At 38.8% G+C, this 23,952-nt stretch overlaps 4 protein-coding genes across 7 annotated transcripts in view; 2 read left to right on the forward strand and 2 right to left on the reverse strand.

The window, feature by feature from the left end:
- Positions 1 to 14,203, reverse strand: part of LOC116174862 (dmX-like protein 2) — a 34,685-nt gene extending 20,482 nt beyond the window's left edge. For 3 of the 4 annotated variants that reach the window (XM_031492891.1, XM_031492892.1, XM_031492888.1), the window contains exons 1-12: positions 13,995 to 14,203; positions 13,748 to 13,945; positions 13,475 to 13,700; positions 11,866 to 12,012; positions 11,690 to 11,810; positions 8,758 to 8,940; positions 8,576 to 8,706; positions 8,350 to 8,527; positions 8,120 to 8,287; positions 7,812 to 8,064; positions 3,054 to 3,311; positions 1,835 to 3,006 (exon numbers count right to left, since the gene is read on the reverse strand). In XM_031492891.1, coding sequence (XP_031348751.1) covers positions 1,835 to 3,006; positions 3,054 to 3,311; positions 7,812 to 8,064; positions 8,120 to 8,287; positions 8,350 to 8,527; positions 8,576 to 8,706; positions 8,758 to 8,940; positions 11,690 to 11,810; positions 11,866 to 12,012; positions 13,475 to 13,700; positions 13,748 to 13,945; positions 13,995 to 14,081 — 3,122 coding nt within the window. In that variant the 5' untranslated portion in view covers positions 14,082 to 14,203. The remainder of the gene's footprint in view (positions 1 to 1,834; positions 3,007 to 3,053; positions 3,312 to 7,811; positions 8,065 to 8,119; positions 8,288 to 8,349; positions 8,528 to 8,575; positions 8,707 to 8,757; positions 8,941 to 11,689; positions 11,811 to 11,865; positions 12,013 to 13,474; positions 13,701 to 13,747; positions 13,946 to 13,994) is intronic. The other variant, XM_031492889.1, reaches the window with a different exon arrangement.
- Positions 14,204 to 15,139: 936 nt separating this feature from the next.
- LOC116174869 (39S ribosomal protein L2, mitochondrial) lies at positions 15,140 to 16,233 on the forward strand. Its single transcript, XM_031492898.1, has 2 exons — positions 15,140 to 15,701; positions 15,752 to 16,233. The coding sequence occupies exons 1-2, from the start codon at positions 15,233 to 15,235 to the stop codon at positions 16,201 to 16,203; spliced, it is 921 nt and encodes a 306-aa protein (XP_031348758.1). The 5' UTR covers positions 15,140 to 15,232; the 3' UTR covers positions 16,204 to 16,233.
- Positions 16,234 to 19,973: 3,740 nt separating this feature from the next.
- Positions 19,974 to 22,802, forward strand: LOC116174866. The gene is made up of 4 exons (XM_031492896.1): positions 19,974 to 20,781; positions 20,830 to 20,892; positions 20,941 to 21,916; positions 22,461 to 22,802. Exons 1-4 carry the CDS (start codon positions 20,707 to 20,709, stop codon positions 22,790 to 22,792), a joined length of 1,446 nt encoding a protein of 481 aa, XP_031348756.1. The 5' UTR covers positions 19,974 to 20,706; the 3' UTR covers positions 22,793 to 22,802.
- On the reverse strand, positions 22,712 to 23,517 carry LOC116174874 (28S ribosomal protein S24, mitochondrial). The gene is made up of 3 exons (XM_031492903.1): positions 23,374 to 23,517; positions 23,142 to 23,325; positions 22,712 to 23,087 (listed from the first exon to the last, which is right to left on the reverse strand). Exons 1-3 carry the CDS (start codon positions 23,392 to 23,394, stop codon positions 22,798 to 22,800), a joined length of 495 nt encoding a protein of 164 aa, XP_031348763.1. The 5' UTR covers positions 23,395 to 23,517; the 3' UTR covers positions 22,712 to 22,797.
- Positions 23,518 to 23,952: the final 435 nt, after the last annotated feature.

A 23,952-nucleotide genomic window follows, 5' to 3' on the forward strand; every position in this document is an offset into this window, starting at 1 on the left:
CTCCAGGCCATCCTCCTAGGGCTAAAATGTTTCGCTAGAAGTTTAAGGAATCGTGCTGTAATTGTCAGATGCGACAATACCACCGCAATCGCATGTGTGAATCGCATGGGCAGTGTGCAGCACGAACACTTGAACAAACTAGCGAGGGAGATCTGGCAATGGTGCGAGGAGCGAAATATCTGGATATTCGCTTCCTATATTAACACCAAGGATAATTGGGAGGCAGATGCCGAATGTCGCGCTCTTCGCCCAGAAACAGAATGGTCCTTAGCGGACTCGGTCTTTGAGAAAATTAAAAGCAAACTGGGAATACCGGATATTGATTTGTTCGCCTCGATAGCTAATCGCAAATGCATAAGGTATGTCTCTTGGCAATCGGATCCAGAGGCAGTAGCGTGCGACGCCTTTACTCTATCCTGGAGTAACTTAAATTTCTACGCTTTTCCCCCTTTTTCAATCATCCTAAGAGTATTACAAAAAATTAACACAGACGACGCTAGGGGTATCGTGGTAGTACCATACTGGCCTTCACAACCTTGGTTCCCACTCTTTGTGAAACTGGCAATAGACAAACCTCTTTATTTCGGATCGGACGTTAATATGCTTTTATCCCCTTACAGCCAGGAAGCCCACCCGCTTGCATCCAAACTTACCCTGGTAGCATGTCGGTTATCCGGAAAGCACTAACACTACAGGGTGTGCCGGTAAACGCCATCGATACTTGTCTAAACTCTCTTTCGGAAGCTACTATCGCACAATATGGAAGTACATTCAGAAATTGGTGGAATTTCCGCGAAACTTCAGGAAACGACGTTTTTCAGGCATCAGCCCAAGAAGTGATTTCTTTTCTACAACACATCATTACCACAACAAAATGTGCTTTCGGAACAATCAACTCGTACAGGGTCATTAATTCTACCAGGAAATCTAGGTGAGGATCAAATGCTCAAGAGATTTATGAAGGGGGTGGCAAGGTTAAGGCCACCAAAACCTAGATATAACTGCGTTTGGGAACCTAGGCAAATTTTTAATTACTTTGAAACACATCCAGCGGAATCTCTAAAAGCTTTGTCCATGCCCTCCTCACATTAGCAACAGGACAAAGGTTGCAAACCCTCTCCCTTATCAAAATATCAAACATCTTAACTTCTGAGAATTTAATTCAAATTGTAGTTCCAGACAGGATCAAAACCTCCAAGGTAAGCGGACGTCAACCTTGTTTAATTCTTCCCAGATTCAACGATCTTCCTCATCTCTGCGTTTTCTCCTGCCTACAGAGGTACTTACAGGAAACTGAGAAATTAAGACAAGGCCAAGAAAATCTGTTTTTAACCTACCAAAGGCCCTATAGAACCGCTTCAAAACAAACCCTGAGTAGATGGGTGAAGTGCACGCTGCAGTTAGCGGGCGTTGATACAAGCATCTTCAAACCCCACTCGAGTAGGCACGCGTCAACATCAGCTGCAAAAAGAGCAGGGGTTTCTATAGATGTCATTAAGGACTCGGCGGGTTGGAGCAGGAGCTCCAACGTTTTCGCTGAATTCTACAACCGCCCTCTTATAGATAGAAGCGAGTTCGCTCATAGTATTTTCAATATGTAAAAGCAATACAGTTACTATTAGTCTTAGTTTTGTCTTCCTCATTAAAGATGATTTTACTTCGGGAAATGTACGTAATTCAAACTGAAGTAGTTATCTTTAAACATCCTACGTTGTTAAATAAATAACATCTTTGGACGGGATGCCTCATATAATTCCGATCGAACTTCAGGTAAGTTCATTTGATCGTAGAATTATGTAATGCAACGACTGCTTTATATTTAGGACTTCCATACCTAGAATCGTGATCGCTCTTGTTGGGCCGCGTAAAACTTTTACCATATTTATATGCGCAAGCTAATCGTCCTGAATACGCAACACTAATATTCAATAACTGACCATCAATTTCGATGGCAGATTCCTTAACCATCTTCCATTCAGTCCACACTTTCCCCGTATCGATTACTTCACCGTCCTCGTCGAGTAATAAATGCTGGGACGACCGTACAATCGGTGAATCGTAACAAACGGTCCAAAAGCGAATAGTTCCGTCATTGCACGCCGTCGCGAAACAATACGGGGCGAGGCAGGCGGGATAAATTGACGCGGAACTCAAATGGCCGGCGGCAGGTGCGGCGTGCACGATTTCGACCCCATCAGGAAGGGGCAAAATTTGTTTTATTTCCTTACTCGTTGTAATACTGACGTGAGGACTTATTTTCGCCTGTTTTAAATGTAGCGACTCTAAACTGTTGCGTCTGGAAAGGTCGTTTTCGTCTTGCACCAAATTGCAATCCGGAACGTACATCTGGCTACCAGTTAAAGAAAATTCCGATTCGTTAGACGCTATTATCATTTTCCACATATGTATTATTGTATGTTGATCGGTGCAATCCAAAAGGACAATGTAAAATGGTTGCTCGAAAACAAAATTTTGTTGCAAATCGACCATTGCGTCATTTTGGTTTAAATTTATTGGGGAGGTATGCTGGCCTTTTATTAGCTGTTCTTGATACACATGCAAAAACGTTGTGTTCTGCCACTTAATCGCCTCTGAAATAGTTTCCAGTTGAATTATACAACCCGGTCTAGCTGTGCTTTGCTGCGAAACAATGTTAATTTTCTCTAGAAGACTCGGTTCGTTCAGCGACGATAAATCCGAGGTTAGACTTTCGGTCGAATCTCTCAATCGATTCTCTTTAGAAGAAATATCGGCTAGTAAAGTACGCGCATCTATAACCGCCTGATAGACTCTCAGGTAGTGCCCGTCGGAAGCTACAAAGCAGGCACTAGGCGAATTGGACAAGTTTCCCAATGTGCTAGACGGTAGCAAGGTCGGAATCCACGCAACTACACTAAACGCAGATGGTTCAGACGAACTTATCCGTGCCAACTCGCATATACCGCCCGATTTTGATAAAGGACCAACGGCATCAACTCTCCATAAAATAAGCTCGCTGCAATATCCCTGAAACGTTCAGTCAGAAATGTCGCAGAGAGAAGTGAATCACTTACAGTGCTATTTTGATCCTTATCAACGATATTGTGATGGCTAGTCGTTAACAATAAAGGCAGTACAGGATGGCACGTAATGTCGTTAACACGGTACCTATGACCTGATGCCCGACTTCTATGCCCAATACTAAGCACTTGGCTAAATTTGCTTTTATCGGCAAATGTGAGTTGCCACAAATTTAACGTGCCGTTGTCGTGTTTTGTCACACAAAATATGATTGGGTATGCATCTTTTGGATCTTCAGCGCATGTTAGAATCTATTTTTGAAATATAATAACGTATAATCGGCGCATTTGGACAGACAAAGTCTGCAGATACATAGCATAAAAATATTTAAGAGTGCAGAAGTCTCATTGTCTTTTCAGAGACGAAATGGCCTCGTTTTTTCTTGCTTTGACAACAATGGTGAATTTTACGTGGTTACTGTAACGCCACTGCCTAAATCAAAAACTGGAAAAAGAGACAAATGCACCGAGCTATCTCGACGCTGGAAAGTTCTAAATTATCATGAGTATCCCTTATCAGGAAACCCTCGTTACTCCACCAAACCTGAGGGGAGGCACCCTACCAGGTGGCGGATAAGGGAACAGCCTAAGCGTAAGTGACGCATCGGTTAATGCTATGAATGAAGATGCTCGTCACATATGAAACCATGTAGATATACTCTGCATGAACCGAACTCAGGATGGTGCGGCAACCTCACCAAATAATCTAAATCCTAAGAGTCAGGGGGCAACTACTGGCCTCACCCTCGGAAAACCGGGCGCCAGTCAGTTGTACTAAGTCGCCTACTTACACGGGTGCATGTGTAGACATTTCTTTCCTCCATACTCGTGTGACTCACATGAACCAAGAAGAAAAACAAACACAAGTAAAAAGTTTTTCGCCCTAAGGCGAGTAACTTCGCCGAATTATCCATGAATGATCGGTACTTCCCAAAAGGCCATAGCTATGTGCGCTGTGATTTTCTTAACTAGAGGCATATATGGTTCAAAGAAATATCTCCATAAACAAAAAAGGTGGCGTTGCGCAGTTCGCGCATGAGCACATTTAATTTTTACTATGTGCGATATGTTTGATTTTCCTAATGACATTTGTAGTTTTCGATTTTTACTACATGTGATATGTTTTTCTTTACTAGAAGCATCTATGGTTAAAATTTTAAAGAAATATTTTGATAAATAAAGAAGTTGGCATGCGCACATCTAATTTTTGCAATATCAGTTATGTTTGCCTTTAACAGAAGCATCTGTGATTAAAATTTGAAAAAGATATCTCGATAAATAACAGTTGATATTGCGCATTCGTTGGAAAATGCGCTAAAAAATACACAAAAATTACACCTGGAGCACCTGGTACTGAAGAGCCTAAAAAACACTCAGGAGAGCGCGCCAGAAGCTAAAAAAGATTAGGTAGGAACCAGAGAGATCTAGGCATCCTGACCTCTCATCAGCTGCAGTGGACCAATATGGGAGCTTTAAGTAGCTAGGCAACGCACCTGCCAAGGCTGTACTAAAAACACAGAATAAGACCTTCACAGAACAGAAACATAAATGGCGCTAAATTGTCACTGATTACAGCGTTTCCCGTGGTTGTACGGAGAACTATTTATCGCAGACTCAAATATTTTTTTGCAAAACCTGTAATTTTGCTCGTTACAGGAAATATTTTTACCGTCGATTTTATACGTACACAGGTTTTCCACATGTCAATTTTGACTTTTGAAAGATTTAAACTAAGAACAAGTTATGTGACCGTAAAAAGGGTTGTGTTTTGAAACATTGTTTTGTGCTTGAAACGAGAGGGTTGAAATGTGCTGTTATTTCTCTCCTATGGAATTTATAAATTATTATTATTAATTATAAATTATCAACAGTTTACCTATACCTGCAAAAGGGTGTAGACTTGAGTTTTATATTTATATAGACGTAGATACTTATATTGTAATTGCTTTTAGACAATGAATAAAAAATACCTTTTAGATAATTCAACAACTTCCACCCTCGCTTCTCAAGTAACAAGTAAGCACCAGGATCAAGTTAACATTTATTGTCAAAAACTTGTGTGACAATTTGCTGAAACGGTTTTATTACCTCTTGGAACAAAAAATTTAGTTCTAAAGATATTTTTTAACAAAAATATGTACTTAGTCCAAACAGCAATTAAAACCAAATATTTCGTACGACAAATCGTTATGTAAGGATCTTCTGCAAAGTGTTAACATCTACAAACCGTAAGTTCCACTGACTTCTGAGTTTTATATTATGTAACTTGTAAACATGTAATTGAAGTTCTCTGTGTTAAATAATGTAATGTGATTGTATCTAAATACACTTTAATTTAACAACTGTGTATTCTTTATCGATATTTATGATTTATATCGAATTTGGGAAATTACTTCATGACTTTAGAAGCTTGTCACCAGATGGCGCTGCTCTGATTTTGATGCTTTAGTTCACAGTACACCCACCAGGCTCCGCCAAAATACCATACAAATTTGTAACATTGCTGTTTCTATTCTGACTGAGACGAAAAAGTGACACCTTCCTGATGGAAGCACTCACAAGGGTAAGTAGGTGGTAGGTAAAAACTGTAAGATACCAGCACGTTTAGCGAAGCAGATACAGGATTCAGAATGGCTTTTGTCCATGAGTACCTAAAGGGAACGCTATCGGAAGAGGAGACAGGACGAATCCTTGATAGATGACGCTTTTGTCCATTGGGGCCGTTTCGCCCAAATTCACGGAATGTCGCCACCGAGAAGCACTGTTAATTACATGCGGAGACCAGGTATCGGTGGACTGGGTAAGGTCGGAGCTAGCAAGAGTAGCTCCTTCGGGCTCAAGTAGAATGGAAGATCTTAAAAAAGATCGAAATCCAAAATGCCGGAGTTACAACCAGCAATGGGCGTGTGGAAGAAGGATCCCAAGGGACAAACTTTGATAGTCCTTATGGACCTTATTGATTTTGTCAGTATTTATTTATTCCATAACAAAAACAAAACAAAATAAATTTACAATAAGGAGGGGCGTATACCTATATTTGTATGGAGTTGGTGGTAGGTCGAACTCGATCAACTGGAACGGGCGATGGCCGCCTTACCTTAATCGGTAACCACCGCGCATGCGCATGGGGGTCGCGCGATTTAATAGGTTGCGCGACGGCTGGCGAGCGCACGCGATGTTTCGCGGCGCCCCTTTTGCAAGCGAGCGATTTGATTGGATGGCGAGCGCGTGATTTGATTGGGGTACGGCGGGTGGGAAGCGCGACGCCACACATCATCAATCCTATGTGACTTTACCAGGATAAATCGGTTAGAGTTAGACTTAGACCCATCAGTCTAACATTGTTTCTCGTAAAACTAACGGACAAACTTATTAAGCAACACATAAGCCATAAGTAAACAGAAATGTGCCTATCAACCTGGAAAATCCTATGAACTTGCTATCTACAGAGTAGTGGATGTAGCTGAAACGCCGATCTCCTGTAACGGATTTTAACAATATGGGATGTGCTTATTTTTACTGCAAGCATCTAGTCAAAATTTCAAAAAAAATATCTCCGTACTGTAACGCACCGGTTACTATTAGGACCCGTGTGGCGAGTTGTATATTAGTAGTTTCTAAGTTAAGTATAAGTAGAATAGTTAGATTAAACTTGTGGACACCCTGTTACCATTTATAAGATAATACGCCTCCGCATGTAAGGGCCCATGGACTTTCTGCCACATGTGCAACCGATTGGGTTTCCGGGCCATTGTGAATTATTACGGTCAACGGTGATACCATGTGTGGCGGCAAGATCCAAGATGCGATAATTTTTCCCTTGGTGAACCAGGAGGAAACAGAAGGAGTTCGCTAGTAGCCGTCTTCGGCAGCGCACGTCAAAAACCGCGGCAGAATACAGCGGTTTCTGGTTAATTGGCGAGAGTGCGTGATTTTGGCGACGTTTCGTTTTTTTGCCTGCCGCGAATTAAAGTACGCGTGTTGTAGCATCGAAACGAGTGGTTTTGCGACACTGCGGGTGAAGGTATCTGAGGAGAGGATACCAGAGAACCATCATCGTCAGCTGAACTCCGAAGAAACTGCGATACACGGCGCCGGCATCAGAAAGGTAGGCCTACCTATTTTGTAAATCTGTCAACGGGTCGTTAGTGATTTCGTTCTGACATTGCGGCGGTAGACAGTTCTTGCGTCTGTTTGTCATTAAGAGCATCCACAATTAATGTGTACTTATTGTAGCGTTAGGATATATTAGTAGTGATATAAATGTTAGTCGAATTAGAGTTGTTCTTAAGTATTACCCATTAGCCCACTGGTCCTGAGAAAGAGGGATATCCGCTCATGCAGAGCTAGTACTCCGGTGCATTACGGTAGGTACTTTACCACCCAAATAATTAGAGTCGGTTAAAAAAGCGACACCAATGCAGGGTGTTGCAGTATGTAAAAAAGTTGACATGGCGCGCATATTAATTGTCAAGATTTTTCTTGCTTGAGATGTAAAGCATCAGACGGACGGACCGATGGACGGATAAAGTGACCATAATAGTGCCTTCCAACATGAGTTGGAAAATGCGCTAAAAAATGACGGGCTCCCATAACACCAGTGAATGAGCAGAAGTGACTAATGGATTTTCGGTCAGCTTTGTTTTTAAATCTTCCCTGAGGGAGCATTCGAAATAATGGGATTTGATCATCGTCAGCGCAATACCCATTTTATACTATGTATCTGCCATTAGACCTAATAGGCGATCATACCTCACTAGTTTCTACATATTCGTCCTCTTCACGAACACAGGGTAGTCCACCATTTGTGGGCTCCTTAACCTCTTTATCCTTCACAACTTCCTTAACAAGATGCTTTAAACACGTTGACATACTATACAGACTAACAGTAGTAGACATGCTTAAAGAATCTCCAAGAGGAAAAGCAGAAGGTATTCTTGTTGAAAATGACACTTGCGCCTGACGAAATGAGCCGGGGTGGTATTCATCGAGCCATTCAACAACCCTGCACAAAATTAACGGACGTTACCGAGCAAACTTGCGAATATACATCAACAAACCATATCAGAAAACTTCCATCAACGGGATGTATACTGAACAACAGATCGGGATTGTGATGCCAATCACGTAGAAGTGCCTCTATACGAGCATCCAATCCGTCTGCTCCTCCAGTTTCCATCAGGGGCTCTTCTTGATTTTCTTCAGTGTCAGGATGTTCCACTACTTTCCTAGGAAAAATATAAACAAATGCGCATTAGTCAGCTCAGAAATTAAGGAACACACCGCCTACCTTGTAAGTTCCTCCAATAGCGACTCAGCTTGAAGACTAAAATGCATTTCTTTATTATTTAACCAATGCAGCACAAATGCCGGACTAGGACTACAATACGATATGCTTGGCACTAATGGTATATCAGTCTCAGCATTCACCGATGCAGCCAAATGGAAATGTAGACCGGGTGTTACACCTGCAAGCCAATAACTCTTTAATGCACAATTGAAATACTACATCTCACCTGTACCCCGATAACCATATGAGTGAAAATCGTGCACACTGTAAGTGGAAGGTAAAGTCGGAATTGGAGTTGACGCATTCCCGAAACCGTGGGTGTACTGTTTCGCATGGCGACGTATATGGAAGCACGTCCTTTAAGAAGTAACGTTACATTTTAGTTTTGCTAGCAGCCCGCAAACTTACTTCATGTGTTTTAAACGTTGCATAAATCGATGCTTGTGTCGATGAGTTCTGAATTTCGGATGATGAGCTTGGGGATCCAGCTGTGACAGGTTAACTAAACCATCTTCGGGTAATACGGTTTCCACCCAAAGTCGGCATATGTTATCCTTGCACGAGGTCACCAACATGTTAGACACAGAACCTCTACAAAATGGGCTTCTTTATTAACATTTTTACTATTACTTTTGTTTGTGTTTATTACTAACTACCGGACCTGGTGAACTTCGTACAGTTCCGCCTCACCTCCCTCAAATATCCCGCCCCCAGATAGGTCACAAGCTCGGTTTCGGAGCTTAAACTGGGCACTTTTCGTCAACAGAACACAGAATCTGAACTTAGATGCAAAAAAATTCGTTGAAAAAGTGGTGAGATCTTAAGAATAGATTGGGAAATAGAATATCTTTTCCACAAAAATTTGATTTCTGTGTTCTGCTGACAAAAATGGTTTTTTAATGTTTTTTTTCATTTTTTTGTTTTTAGTATTTCATATTCTGTCACATGGCATTGGTTTGCGCACGCACAGTAACAAAAGTTCGTGACTGACACACAAACAAAAAAAAGCAATAATAGGCCAGTCAAATTAGGAAAAATAGCGGAAATAATTGAAAGAAAGCTGAAAATTGGTATAGAGGTACATTCGGCTTGTATTCGAACATACTAAAAGCCGAACCAAAACTCCAATGGCTCGAGTCGCCATCTTGGAAAAAAGGTGCTCCAAATCACTTTTTCGGTGATATCTCGGTAACCGTGCATTCTAGCAAGTAAAGTTTTATATGAAAAAAGAAAGATAATAAAATTTTGTATAAAAAAGATGGTACGCACTTTTTTTGTATTTTCGTTATTTACGTCTTTATTCCACATTGAATATAGAGCATAATCTTTTTTCAGATGCAGCTGCATTACTTTCAGCGCTCGCGTGCTTTAAACATATATTTAAAAAATTGACTGACATTGTTAAGGCCTGTTGACCACCTAAAGACCCCCCTTCACGTGCAGTTCTTATCTTCGTTCCCGGATTGGATTCCTGGCGCGCGCTCCCGATGCGTGACATGCGTTGCATCTACACGTTCGCGCTTGATTTTTAATTTATTTCAGTTTTATTCTGTTCCTGAGTCTGGTAGTGCAACAGTGCTGTGAAAGGATGAGTTTGAAGAAGAGGAAAGCAATTGCTTTTTTGTTGCTGGTGGACGACAAAAGGGAAGTAAGAAGAAAGAGAAAAAAGTATTGGTCCAAATCGTGGTATTTGAGAAGAAATGAATCCACACACATCGATTTGTTAATGGAGATAAATCAAACAACCCCTGAAACCCGGGAAACGTAGGACTACCCATTCTAAATTTCATCAATTAAGAAGGAAGTAATACATAATATATTTATTTTTATACTATATAGCCGAATACAAAAGATACCTACATAAGGAAACTAAGAAAAATAAATATTACCAAAATCCGAAGTCGTTTGAACTACTTGTAATGGATATGGGGCATTTACAAAAAAAATATAAATCAAACTTGACTTCATTCCATAAAAAAAAATACTAAAAATAATAAACTAAACTAAACAATTCCATTAACAATTCGCGAAATAGTACATAGCGCTGTTCCAGTATCCACATCTGAACTTTTTTCGTGAAAGCGGTATAGGTAGATAGATATCTTTTTCATTTCACGCGGTAGAATGGAATAAAGCCTTGGAGCAATGTACTGAGCACATCGTTTACCGATTGTTTTTTCAGACCTTGGAAAAAGTATATTATGATCTTCCTGGCGTGTACAATGAGAGTGCATGTTGGGCAGTAATTTTGGATGTTTTTATGAACTGGAGGATTTTGTTACAGTAAAGTTGGCGTAAATTCATTACATTTGATTCCTTATACAGGGTGATGCCTAGCGCAACGTAGCACAGGGATGTCAATGGTAATTTCTTAATAGTCAATTACTAGCTCCCCTAATTATTTAAGAGCAAAAGTCTAAAGAAGTTTTTGTAGAGAAAAAAATACTATTACCAAAGAGTACCCCTCTTTGCTATTACTTATAATTTTCCGTTTTTCAAAATCGTAGAAATCGACAAACTAAAAAATTACATTTGTATAAATCAGTGATGCTAGGGAATCTTTTAACAAACTACAAGCGCATCGCATCTAAGTTATCGTTGTTTGACGTCCAACGATTTTTGTATTTAATTCTGTAATCTTGTACCTACCTACTGCTTGGAATCGGCCAAATGGGTTACTTAACACTAAATACACACGTTACCTGGCGGGCATTCTTTCCAGATAAAACTGCCCTTCTCTTCACTGGTCAACAGGCCCTAAAATGTTAACTAAATCAATTTTTTAAACATATTCATGTTTAAAGCACGCGAGCGCTGAAAGTAATGCACCTACATCTGAAAAAAGAGTATGCTCTATATTCAATGTATCGACGTAAATATCGAAAATACAAAAAAAGTGCATACCATTTTTTTTATAGAAAATTTTATTATCTTTCTTTTTTTATATGAAACTTTACTTGCTGAATGCACGATTACTGAGATATCAGCAAAAAGTGATTTGGAGTACCTTTTTTCCAAGATAGCGGCTCGAGCTCTAGGAGTTTCGGCCCCGACTTTTAGTATATTCGAATACAAGCCCTAATGTACCTCTATACCAATTTTCAGCTTTCTTTCAATTACTTCCGCTATTCGTGGAAATTTGATCTAATTTGACTGTACTAGGAAGCACTGGAACTCCTTGTGGCCGTTGAACTTGCAAAAGTAAAACAAATACAGTGTTTTTAGAGAATGACCCAGTAAAAACAAAAACACTGGTTTTCAAACTAATTTCTTAATAACAATCAATAGAGAGAATACTTCTGTAATCAGTTTCGAATATTTAGAAGAATTATATACATACTTTGGCATATATTTACTGGTTGTCCTCCAGGACAAGTGCGTAACAGCTCTTGGATGTGCGATATAGACAAAGCTATACTCAAGTTCCGTGGGACACTCCGTACTTCGTGATGTGAACAAAACTACAAATTGTAAATAGAATAAAATAAACTAAAAGGAACTTGTGTTCCAACTTACAATGTTTATTTTCGTACCAAATTTTAACCAAACGGTCATTTTCGCCGGAAGTCGCGAAGAGAGTACCATCAGGGCTGAAAGCCAAATGTTGTACAGGTGTTGCTGTGTTCGCCCTCCAAACATTTTGCCAACAAGTCTGGTCTGGATCTAAGATGAGTAATTACATAGAAGTACGAACGCTGAACAGAGGCCACACACGGTTTATTTTTATACTCATACTTTGCATTTGCCCAAATTTAATGTTTAATGCTGATTTCCGAGCTTAAATTCATTGTTTGAAGTGGGAATTCAAAATTTTTACAGAGCGTTCTAAAGTTATTTCGATATAGTCTACTTGTTATACGACCTTTACTAGCAGAAGGAAGTGGAAAACAGTTCCTGCCAATAAACATGGAGTAGTTTTAGTGGGTATGGATCAGAAGGAGAATTACGCACGATAGATCTAAGGCGCTTTGTGCCTCTAAAAGATTTCCACTTCTATACACATTAACAAAACTTCTTATCTACCACCCGAAGATAAACATGAGATAAACTTTTACCAATACTACGCAAGTAATTTAACTTTTAACACATAAATCAAACTTTACAACGAAATAAACCAAAATTAACAACTAATAAACCTGATACAAAACAAAATCGACTTCGCCATTAAATAATATGATCGAAATTGCATTTAATCTACAATAAACAATAAATGAAATTCACATACAGAGTGTTGCATCGTTATTGCAGGTGACAAAGACACATTCAGATGGCACAACAGTAAATAAATAATCAGAAATTCTCTTCCCTCGACCTACGTGTCCTATTCATCCCCATTCCTTTCCACCCCCGCCTTACCATCATCTTCTACCTCGTCCATCTCCTGGTTTATAATTGGTGCACAATTTTGACACTTGTCTCCGCTGTATGACACACATGTTGAATTGCAGGAAAATCCTACTTACTCATATAAAAGATTTTCGAGATATGCACCTTTTTCAATTTGTTTAATTGAGTGTCTTTCATAAGTCCGTACAAAATGACAGTACTAACACTAATGACCATCCTCAACGATTACAAAGATTATTGTAAAAAAAACAAATACAAAATCTACAATTTTGAAGTTCAGTTCTTTTGAAGAAAAGACAATTTTTGAAACATTACAAAAATGCGCATTACAAGTACATAACTAAAGTGAATTGTACTTGTACAGTGGTAACAATTAATTTCAATTGAGGTGGCAATTAGAGGCATTTTTGTTGCTGAAAACTCATTTAGTATTGGTGCTAGCGAGTGTGCTAGGGACTTCTATAAAAAACAAAAATAAAGGTTTTTTCAGGTACTTCAGAAAAGGTTTGGTCGAGGGTTTGATGAGTAATGTTACTGCACTTCACAGAAGTGAAGAAGGGCAAAAAACTACGTTCTGCCAATAGATCACTAAAATGCTCTAAAAATGAACACTTTCCAGAACTCCTTACATGGATTCCATGACTCTAGAAGAGGCCTACACTGCTCTGGGAGCTAGAGACTTGCGACACCCTGTAAAGCATTGAGAACCACTCCAAATACGGACATTATTGCAAGTATGAATATAAAATACAGCCCTCCAAAACAACGGAACACAAACCTTGTTTGTCTTTTTCATCACTCTCATTTCCATCGGTTAAAGACTCTCCACCGCCTAAAGTAAATGTAACGGGAATATCTTCCTCACTTGGTTGCGACTTTAAATGCCATAATTGTACAACATCCCCGGCGGTTAATAAGCGAGTGCCTTCCAAATTCCAACTGAGTGCTTTTACTGGTGTTTCCGTTTTTAGTGTCCCAGTTTCGACCCACCGATAGTCGAGACCCTACAATGTACAGTAAATGACCTAGTAATCGAGTGAGCAATGCGTACGTGAGGGGAATTATTGTGAAGAAGTGGCGTCGGTTCGTAGATGCAAACAATTGTATCGTATGCAGCCGCAATTTTCCCTGTGTCACTCGAACAGTCTATTGAACTGATGCGTATGTAGTCGTGGACTGCGCCGGGAATTATTTGAACGCGTTCGAATGTCGATGCTAATATGACTATGTTACATCCAGCCGCGTACGCCTAGAAATTAAGATCTTTCACATTCGCTTTCAATGTTAATGATAATTACAGTGAAGGCAACTCCTTCGACACTTCCAACTGCAAAGCATTTATCGCCGGCATTGCAGGCGCCGCTGACTATCTGATGTAGATTCATTCTTTATTTAAATTTGCTTATTTAGTTGACATTTTATTAGTTTTTAACATGTTTAATTAGAAAAATTACCAATTACCAACTACAATCAGCTGATTATGACGGCCCGTGGCTCCGATCAATAACAGGAAACTACAGAATAGAAAATAAAAATTGGTACTCAATTTGAAGAGATATACAGCGTAATTCGTCAATAATCGCCACCGAGCTGAAGTCACAGGCTATTGAATACAGTCAAAAGTGACAGGGATCATGGGAGGCGTATATGTCAGCCTTGGCCTATTATAACCCTCAAAAATATGATAATGGAGGGCCAAAATGAATCGGATATCAGATGAGAAGCATTTTTACTTAATAACGGGTGGAACAGCTGCCATAAATGTTTTTGTCATTTGTAATGTCCAGCTGTTCGTCACGCAACCAACAAAAAATTGAAAACTAATACGGTTGATTGACGTAAAAAATTTTTTTCACTTATAATTGCACAAGAGGTTTGTATTTTACTGAGTAAATTTGGGTTGTTTAGGTAATGAAAATCTGTTGCCAAGTAATTAGACGAGAAAAACTGTCAACTAATAAAAATGCGACACCGAAGGTGGAGCATTTTTAGGTTGACAGTTTTTCGAGTTCAATTGCTAAAAGGCAACAGATTTGAATTGCAACAACACAAATTTACTCGGTTTAAATACAAACCACGAGTGTAGTTCGGCAGGACAATTTCACGAACAAGAAATTCACCAAACTAATCAATTATTGACAGACGTCATACTAGTCATATGGGAAAGGATAATGCGATATTTGGTTCGAAAATGAATAAGTGAAAAAACCACTAGTGCATTTGTCGCTGGAAAAGTTGCAGGTAACTTTTGCCGCTGTCAAAGTGACAATTGCACTGCGGCTTATGCGATTTTTTATACATGAGTTGAATTGTCTACAAAAAACCTTAATACATTTTTGCTCTAAAATAATCGCATGTTATTGAAATCCCTTTGATGCGTTACGCAATCACCACCCTGTATACTTGTGTATACGACCCTGTGAACATTTAACGCTAATGGTGGTAGTGGAGTCACTGCTTGAACGATACCAGTTGTACATAACCTAACAGTTTTCAATGTTTTTTTAATGTTCATAATCCTTTTAAATTAAATAATATGTCCATAAATATCAAACTAGCAAATTTACTGAAATCGGTTTTTATCTCACCATCAAAAGACGTTGCACACCTTCTAGGAGGTGTAAGACACTTTAAATACGTCGAGAAACCGAAACCTGGTTTCGGAAAAAGTTACAGACGAATTGTTCACTACCCTGAGAAGTACACAGTGAAACCTTTGGATGTCACCAACTTGGCAGGACGCGATCCAGTAAGCGGAAGGCTGGTTTGTAAGGGCATCGGAGGAGGAATTAAGCATAAGTATCACTGGATCAATTGGAAGCGTGAAGGTCCCACTGAAGGGCCTCCACAGCTTGAAAAAGTAATAAGAGTTATTGTCGATGGCTGCCGCACTGCCCATGTGGCTTTAGTGGCAGTCGGTGATAAATTGAAATATATTTTAGCAACTGAGAATATGAAACCGGGTGATATTATACGTACTTCCTGCGAGATACCACGTATTCCGGGTATGTTATGTAAACTTGTATGTATTTTTTTCTAAATTGAATTCTTGTAGTTCGTGCTTATGAGGGCGATGCGTACCCATTGGGTGCGCTGCCTTTGGGCACACAAGTCCACTGCGTGGAAAAGTACCCAGGTTTAGGTGGATTTTTGGTGCACGCCGCAGGTACATATGCCACAATTATTCGTAAAGCGCCCAACAACCATATTGTCCTCCAAATGCCGAGCAAGAAGGAATTTTGTCTACCGCACACCTGTATGTGTACGGTGGGTAGACTTAGCAACAAGGAGCACGGTTCGACGCCGATCGGTTCCGCACAACGAAACCGGGAGCTCGGTAACAGGCCTCGATCTGGATGGTTTCAAAAGAAGACAGGACGGTTTGGCAGAAAGCTTCGTAGAATACCGCCACCTATACTGTTTCCAACTCGTGATGTAACATCGCCGGAGGTTGTTGCACTTACCCTTGATAAATTTACTCCATTTACCTGCAACACCTTACGTTAATGATTTGTGAAAATAAATTAGTCATCTGTACATTGATTTTCGTTTTGCATGTTATACAGTGATATTTATTAAGAAGTGGACATAGGGACTTACCTGTATTGTTTTTCCCTATGTCTACTTATAAAACACATACTCCTCTTGAAGGGCGACTTATGCAACCAAAGTAACTTCTTAAAACAAATAATGATCTGGTAGTGATAAAGTAGCCAAAGAGAAAAACAAAATACATGTAAATCCCTATGTCTACTTCTTAATAAATATCACTGTATACAGGGTGACAATTTGAAAACTTACCACCCCCCATATCTTAGTAAATAAACAAGATATTTAAAAAAATCAAAATCCGTTTCGGTAATTCGGAGGGGGAATCACAATTACATAGTTGGCGATGCACCCCCTGCGCCCCAGCCACCCCAACTTTTAAATCTTAAATAGTAACCCCCCGTGTGTGATACGTCGTTGGAAAGCTCTGAAAAAATGCTTTCCAACCATACCAAATAGCATTCCATTTAGGTTAGTAATTATCGTGCAAATCAAAAAATAAACTAATATGATACATTTTCTAAAGTTGGCTTTTATTTCCATAAATGTTCAAAATGGTTTCCGTTCTTGGTAAGACAGTAATACTATGCGATCAAAAATGAGTTGCTGTCGAGTCGCCTTTTGAAAATTTTGTTTACATGGAAAATCGTATTTAACTTGAACTTCCAAAGCCGACTCGACAGCAACTCATTTTTGATCGCCAGTTATAATCTATTCTCAAACTCTTGTCGAACCTTTTCAAATGTTGGTTTTGCAATATTTCGACATTCTTGAATTATTCTCTGTCTTAGTTCGTCTATGTTCGCCGATTGCGTTTTAAATACGACAGATTTCAAATGTATCATATTAGTTTATTTTTTGATTTGCAGGATAATTACTAACCTAAATGTAATGCTATTTGGTATGGTTGGAAAGCATTTTTTCAGAGCTTTCCAATGACATATATCACACATGGGGGGTCACTATTTAAGATTTAAAAGTTGGGGTGGCTGTGGCGCAGGGGGTTGGAGGGGGTGCGTCGCCAACTATGTCATTGTGATTCCCCCTCCGAATTACCGAAACGGATTTTGATTTTTTTAATATCTCGTTTATTTACTAAGATATGGGGGGTGGTAAGTTTTCAAATTGTCACCCTGTATAAGTTGCCCAATACTGACATTTGTTAGAATAATGTGAATACATCAGTAGTTGATTTACTGTTACTTTACTTCAAGTATAGGTATGGTGTAAGTGTAATATGTTCGGGGCGCTACTGGGGGGGGCCGAAAATGTTGATTGCAAGTGATTGGACCATTTTTGTTGATCACTAAGCTCCATGGTTGTGAAAACACGATTACAATATTTGGAGTCGACTACTGGGGTACAAGTAAACCTATATGAGTGGGGGGGGGGGGGGTTGCCTACCTATTCAGGTGCTAATTAGCCGATTCCTATAAAGGGTGTTTTTTTGGGTGCTTTAGTTTCTGGGAAAGTAAAATAGGTAGGTTTTTGAAAATTTGTACTTAGGAGTTACTCTGAAGGCCGAATCGATGTAAAATATTTTCAAAATGGCCGCACTTCCGGACACCGGAAGTAGATAGTAACTTCGTTATTTTAAATGGCAACCCCTATTTTTTATTGCATTTTTGGATTCTACGTGAAATTGCACTTCTTTTGATACCCATATGTCGATATCTACCATTTATGGTTTTTAAGTTATTTTGACTTTAAGAAAAAAAATGGCTGATGCAGATGGTACCTTGATAATTGATTACTTGAAAACGGTTGTAGTCATGGCAACCTATTTTTATCAGTGCATAGAGAATGAATAGGGCTTTCTTTTAGTGCACTTAAAAAAAAGTAAAGTTGCGTAGGTACGACCGCCCCTATGGTTATCCAAATTTATGAAACTTCAAAGACTAAAAACTCGGTTTTTTTTAATGGAATGACCATGTTCTTACTATTCCATGAGATAGAGAATCGAAATGGGCATATTTTGACAATACATGTTCCTATAGCTATCTTTAACAGTTTCTGACTTATTCCCATTTTATTGAATTGACACTACTTTTTTCGGATTTTCTTTTTAGTAGTCGGCCATGATTCTATAACAATTGAATTTTAAACAAATCTAGTGACACTAATCCACCACCCACTGTTATAGGTTAACATAAGTTTTTCAAAAATCGAGAAATGACTCGCAGTGGTTTCACCTATTTTGGAATTTAATTGTTATTTATGGTGAAATGGGCAGAATCGCGGCGCGTGCTTTCCGTACATTCATTCGAAAACTGGAACGAAATTGTATGAATTTTGGAAATTTTGTACCTCTAATGCGCTTACAAACCGTTGAAGCACAAGTGATACAAAGCTCTACAAGAGAATATTTAAGAAAATGAATTGAATTGCAAATGCAAGATTAACAAAATAAATTCAATGCAAAATATAAAAAACTTCGTTGAAACATTTTGGGTATGGAATTGTTGCTAGAACAGATATCGCATTACCTCTCTTAATTTCCAGACTTATACGTTGTTTAAGAAATTCAGTTGAACGACTGTTTAGATTTTTCAAAAATTTTCCGTCCTATATCCTTAATAAATGAGTTATTTATTAATGAATTATTTAAACTAGAACTAGAATCAATGGTATTAAAGAATCCATTCCTTGATTTGTTTAAAATTCGATTGTTATAAAATCATGGCCAACTACTAAAAAGAAACTGCGAAAAAAATGGCATCAATTCCGAGATCAATTCAATGAAATGGGAATAAATCAGAAACTGTTAAAGATAGCTATAGGAACATGTAATATCAAAATATGCCAATTTCGATCCTCTATCTCATGCAATATTAAGAACATGATCATTCCATTTAAAAAAACTGAGTTTATAGACTTTGAAGTTTCTTAAATTTGGATCTCCATAGGTGCGGTTGTACGCAACTTAACTTTTTTTTAAGTACACTAAAAGAAAGCCCTATTCATTCTCTATGCACTGATAAAAATGGGTTGCCATGACTACAACCGTTTTCAAGTAATCAATTATCAAGGTACCATCTGCATCCGCCATTTTTTTTCTTAAAGTCAAAATAACTTAAAAACCATAAATGGCAGATATCGACATATGGGTATCAAAAGAACTGAAATTTCACGTAGAATCCAAAAATGCAATAAAAAATAGGGGTTGCCATTTAAAATAACGGAATTACTATCTACTTCCGGTGTTTCCGGAAGTGCGGACATTTTGAAAATATTTTACATAGATTCGGCCTTCAGAGTAACTCCTAAGTACAAATTTTCAAAAACCTACCTATATTTTACTTTCCCAGAAACTTTTAACTAAAGCTCCCAAAAAAACACCCTGTATATTTGTCTCTTTTTTGCAGTGTTTTAGCTCCAAACTTGCATAACCACAAAGGTAAGTAATTAAGTACTAAAATGTGAGCCCCCATATGCGTGAAGCCCCCCCCCCCCCATCCCCGCGATTGCGTGTTGGTAAATTCACCTTCGTAAGATATAAAAGTGACTACGATCTTTCTTATGGAGGTTGTGTTTCTACTTGATTCCTTAATCATCCTTTCTACCCTTTGGGGTCAGTGAGGGGGCGGAGGGGGGAGGGGCGGTAAGTAGAAGTTGATTTTATGTTTCATGGTATGCTGATTAAAGGTCTCAACAAAACGAATTGTTTTCTATCAACTGCCGCCCTTCTTTCTTACCATTATCAAAATAGGGGTTTGAGGGGGGGGGGGCTGGTTTTACTCTTCATGGTACTCTAATGAAACTCAATGAAAAGAATTAATTTTTACCAACCATAGTAGTCCTCCTCGAACTCCTTACCGTGACCGGATATACTTCTTTATATCTCAAGAACCCATTGTCGGAGGAGAGTACTCACAAAGGCAAAATGAATTATGTGGACGAGACATGAGGTCGAAACGAATGTCTCGAAAATGAAGTGTCGAAAGAGGGTGTACTGGTGATATCAAAACTTTCAGTTATAATATAAATAATAATATTAAATGTCTTTATTGGCAACAAAGCAAATACCAAATAATATTTTTTATTGATACCTACATCAAGAATGAAAGGTGCAAATTCAGGGACAGACACAAGCGCCGCTCCTGGTCTTCCAGTTTGACCCAAATCACCAACGGGAAGGAAGAAAAATTTACAATTTGCAGAATGGAGTGTCAGATGAGTGTACTCTCAAAGGGCGGAAAGAACGTCTAGACGAGACACATCTACTGGCGATGTAAAAAGTTCACTGTGAAAAAATTATTTTATGAACTGACAAGAATACGTGCATAGTCAAGCTACAACATTGCGAGTGTAACACATAATATACGAATCCGTAATAAATGAATTCCTTTGTTTTATGTTGAAAAAATATCCCCCAAATTGTGTTAGTTCACTTTCCTGTTTCATAGATAAGATAGAAACATCCTGTGAAATTGCCAGTAGCATTCAAACACAAGCGGAATCATGCCCAATCAAATATTACTGTTTAAAGAAATCGAATCTTTAAATAATAATCAATTAATTAACGCATTAGAACTTGTAAGTAGGTAACACATTTTTATTCATAATAATGAAGCTTTAATTTAGAATGGATACGGCGAGTGCGTTGCCGCAATTCGCGCTAAAAACATAGACGGCGACCAATTTTTGGTAATCCGACTGCTTTAATACAAATTAATTATTAAAGTTTATTTATAGAAACTGACAGAGGTTCAAATATCTTTATGGCGCCTTCCAATTACACAATCCCGTCGTTTGTGGAGCTTTATTCAGCTCATAAAATCAGACCCAACTCAATTACTACACACTGCCCGAACGAGTAATCACAGTAAATCAAAAAATATTACGAAGTTAAAGTCAAATGAAAGTGTGGAATCTTCGAAAGGATCCTCACTAACAAAGCAAGAGAGCGTGTTACTTAGAAATAAATTAGAAGACATGTTTAAAAAAGACATTGAAGAAATGCCCAATCCATCATTCATCCATCAGCAAAGATATCCGCAACTACCGCTGAAGCCTAAACACTTGCAACAGAAAAGGGAAGAAACTCAGGAACCGATGGACGATAACGACGGATATTTATCTCCAATCCATGTCGAGCCAAGACACGAAGAAACTTTCTTAAGTAAGTACCGCAGAGCAAGTGCAAGTTTTGAAAAAGACACGGATAAACCCAAATTGCCGCTTAGAGGCAGACCGCTACCACCATTACCCATACAGCAAACCCTACCCTCTAATAAAGATGATCCAGAAGAGGAACTAGGAGATTACACTCCTGTGATTGAACCGCTCCCAAATACTCCGACAAATGAAGAGGAATTACCGGAATACACGCCGATTGAGGACGAAATTTTACCTACCACTCCCGTAAAACGTGCTTTACCACCGATACCCACACAACAAGTTTTAGTCTCTACACCTAGGGAACCAAATGTTACTAGTATAAGACGATTGAAACCGGTACCGCAAACGTCAGATTTGGTGGCACCAGTTAAACAAAACTTACAAGTAAAGGTGAAAGCATTACCGAAACCACCTAAAGAACTGCCACCTGAGCCCGTTTCACTTTTCGAAAATGAAAGTTTGATTGTGAATAAAGCAACCGAGATTGCATTGTGTGCAACAAATGCGGAGGACGACTATTCCTCTGACGAATATGATCAAGTTGGTGATGGTAAGTACAAATAAATGCACAAATTTGCACCTAATAAATAAACAATAAGGGTTTTTTCCAAATTAACTGAAGATCCAAAAACGTTTCCCGAGCTCTGGCCCAAAATTTCTTCTTTCATTTTTTCCTCAGCATAGAAGAAAGATGACCTTTCAGGTGTGGCCTTTCTAATTTTGGCAAAATTCGTACATCTAGATGGCAGGTGGTGGGAACAAAATTCTGGTTTCCTGTTAAAATTGGGTTTCTCAATGTGAAAATAGAAGACCCCTTTTGAAAATTTGATACCATGTTTTATTTGTGCCCTCATTTTGGGATGAGCCATCATGGCAAACATTCTTACCAAAACTGAAAGGGTCTTCAGTTTATTTGAAAAAATACTTTTTTGATTCCATCCGTAACTCAGTTTTTTTGACATACTTAATTGCTACACTCAGTATAAAAGGTAGTTTCTGTCTAATTTTATGGTGATATTAAATATTCCATGCAACAAAATTTAGTGCTAATTATGGCTTTATAAAAACCCCATTGCTAATGCAGTATATTTCAGAGTTGAAGAGCCTTTCGTACTATCGTGAAACCGACCGCAAGGGCGCGCGGATGCTTCTAACCGGTCTTGAAGAAGGTGCATTTGTGATCCGGCCAAGTCGTCAGAACAAATATCTCTGTACAATTTCAATTATGCACACAAAGAAGATGTTTAACATTGGCATTGAAAGAAACAGCGACAGCACCCTCACATTCGGGGATTTAAATGAAAATACGAATCTGCCCCCATTTTACACAATAAAAGACATCATCAATTATTTCACCACAAATCCGATACCATTATATGGTGAATATGTACAACTCAAAAACATATTACCGCCAAATAAACGTTAAAAGACTTAAATATATTTAAATATCACATCCTTTTTATCAGCTACAGTCTGTAACTCTAACTTAACCGGACACTGCAACCAAAAACTTAACAATTCTTCTGTATACCCGATTAAGAAATACATTTTTCGGGGACTTACAGCTTGCCGTATAATGCCGGCTATACGAATCATGTTAAACTGCCTTTTAATAATAATTTCGCTAACGAATAACGCGTGCCATGTACCGATTACGAATTTTCTAATGAAAACGTCTTCGACTGCTGTTTCTGAAGGCCGAGGACCCCCGACAATATTTGCTACAAAAGAAATAAGATACGTATTTACGAAAGAAATAATTATTAGAACGTTACATGTATTCCACGAGTTCCACGACTTCCTCTGCACTATGTAGTGTGGCGGATTTGCCATTTCGTATGTTAATGGAAAGTCTCGACGTGGGGTCACACGATATCGTCCTGACTGGTTTTTCTCGCATACTGCCGATAAATGTAAGGTGCGTCTTTGAAGGTTAGGAATCCTCATTAATCGGGGTATCTGTATGTGTATTTTGATTATTTATTATAAGTTTGTCTATTACAGTACCTGCACAATAGAAGACATCATTTTATGAACAAATTAACACACTTTATTTTCAAAAATAAACTGTTCTAGGTACCCGGAACCAGTTAGCAGACACAGCCACAGTGGCTCCACAACCAATTCCGCTGTATAGCCTCTGTCAACAATTCCGAATTATTCCTTCAAATCTTCTCGTCTACTTCACGCCCCTTCGCTTCCAAACTTTTTTCGGCTCTTTAGAACCGTTATCACGTCTCGTCCAACCCTTCTTCAAGCCCCTTGATTCCCCTTTCAAGTATTCTTCACTGCACCTTCATGTTTCTTTTCGTCCTTTCCCACTCTTTTACGCCTCCTTCTTTCCTTATTCCCGTTTCCTTTGGGCTTTCTTCGTGCCTCATTCAAGCCTTCTTCCCATCTTTTTCAAATTTTCACCTCTCCTCCATCCTTTCAACTCGGTTGCGCATTTTTCACGCCTCCTTTACGTCTCATGAAGATTCAAGATGTCTTTCCGTATCTTATGCGCGTTTCATGTCTCCTCTTTCATACTTTCCTCAAGCCTCCTTCACACCCTTCCATTGAAGTTTCTTCGCAGCTCTTTAATTC

Source organism: Photinus pyralis, unplaced genomic scaffold, assembly GCF_008802855.1.
Source record: "Photinus pyralis isolate 1611_PpyrPB1 unplaced genomic scaffold, Ppyr1.3 Ppyr1.4_LG6, whole genome shotgun sequence".
Classification (NCBI taxonomy): domain Eukaryota; kingdom Metazoa; phylum Arthropoda; class Insecta; order Coleoptera; family Lampyridae; genus Photinus; species Photinus pyralis.

What these genes read in the sequence shown, in the direction of transcription:
- LOC116174869 (XM_031492898.1), top strand. Translation starts at nt 15,233, where the DNA reads ATGTCCATAAATATCAAACTAGCAAATTTACTGAAATCGGTTTTTATC. An exon ending in CGAGATACCACGTATTCCGG is followed by an intron (nt 15,702 to 15,751) that starts GTATGTTATGTA and finishes GAATTCTTGTAG; the next exon opens with TTCGTGCTTATGAGGGCGAT.
- LOC116174866 (XM_031492896.1), top strand. Translation starts at nt 20,707, where the DNA reads ATGCCCAATCAAATATTACTGTTTAAAGAAATCGAATCTTTAAATAAT. An exon ending in TAGACGGCGACCAATTTTTG is followed by an intron (nt 20,893 to 20,940) that starts GTAATCCGACTG and finishes GTTTATTTATAG; the next exon opens with AAACTGACAGAGGTTCAAAT. An exon ending in ATATGATCAAGTTGGTGATG is followed by an intron (nt 21,917 to 22,460) that starts GTAAGTACAAAT and finishes AGTATATTTCAG; the next exon opens with AGTTGAAGAGCCTTTCGTAC.
- LOC116174874 (XM_031492903.1), bottom strand. Translation starts at nt 23,394, where the DNA reads ATGATGTCTTCTATTGTGCAG. An exon ending in TGATGTCTTCTATTGTGCAG is followed by an intron (nt 23,326 to 23,373) that starts GTACTGTAATAG and finishes ATACACATACAG; the next exon opens with ATACCCCGATTAATGAGGAT. An exon ending in GTGGAACTCGTGGAATACAT is followed by an intron (nt 23,088 to 23,141) that starts GTAACGTTCTAA and finishes TTTCTTTTGTAG; the next exon opens with CAAATATTGTCGGGGGTCCT.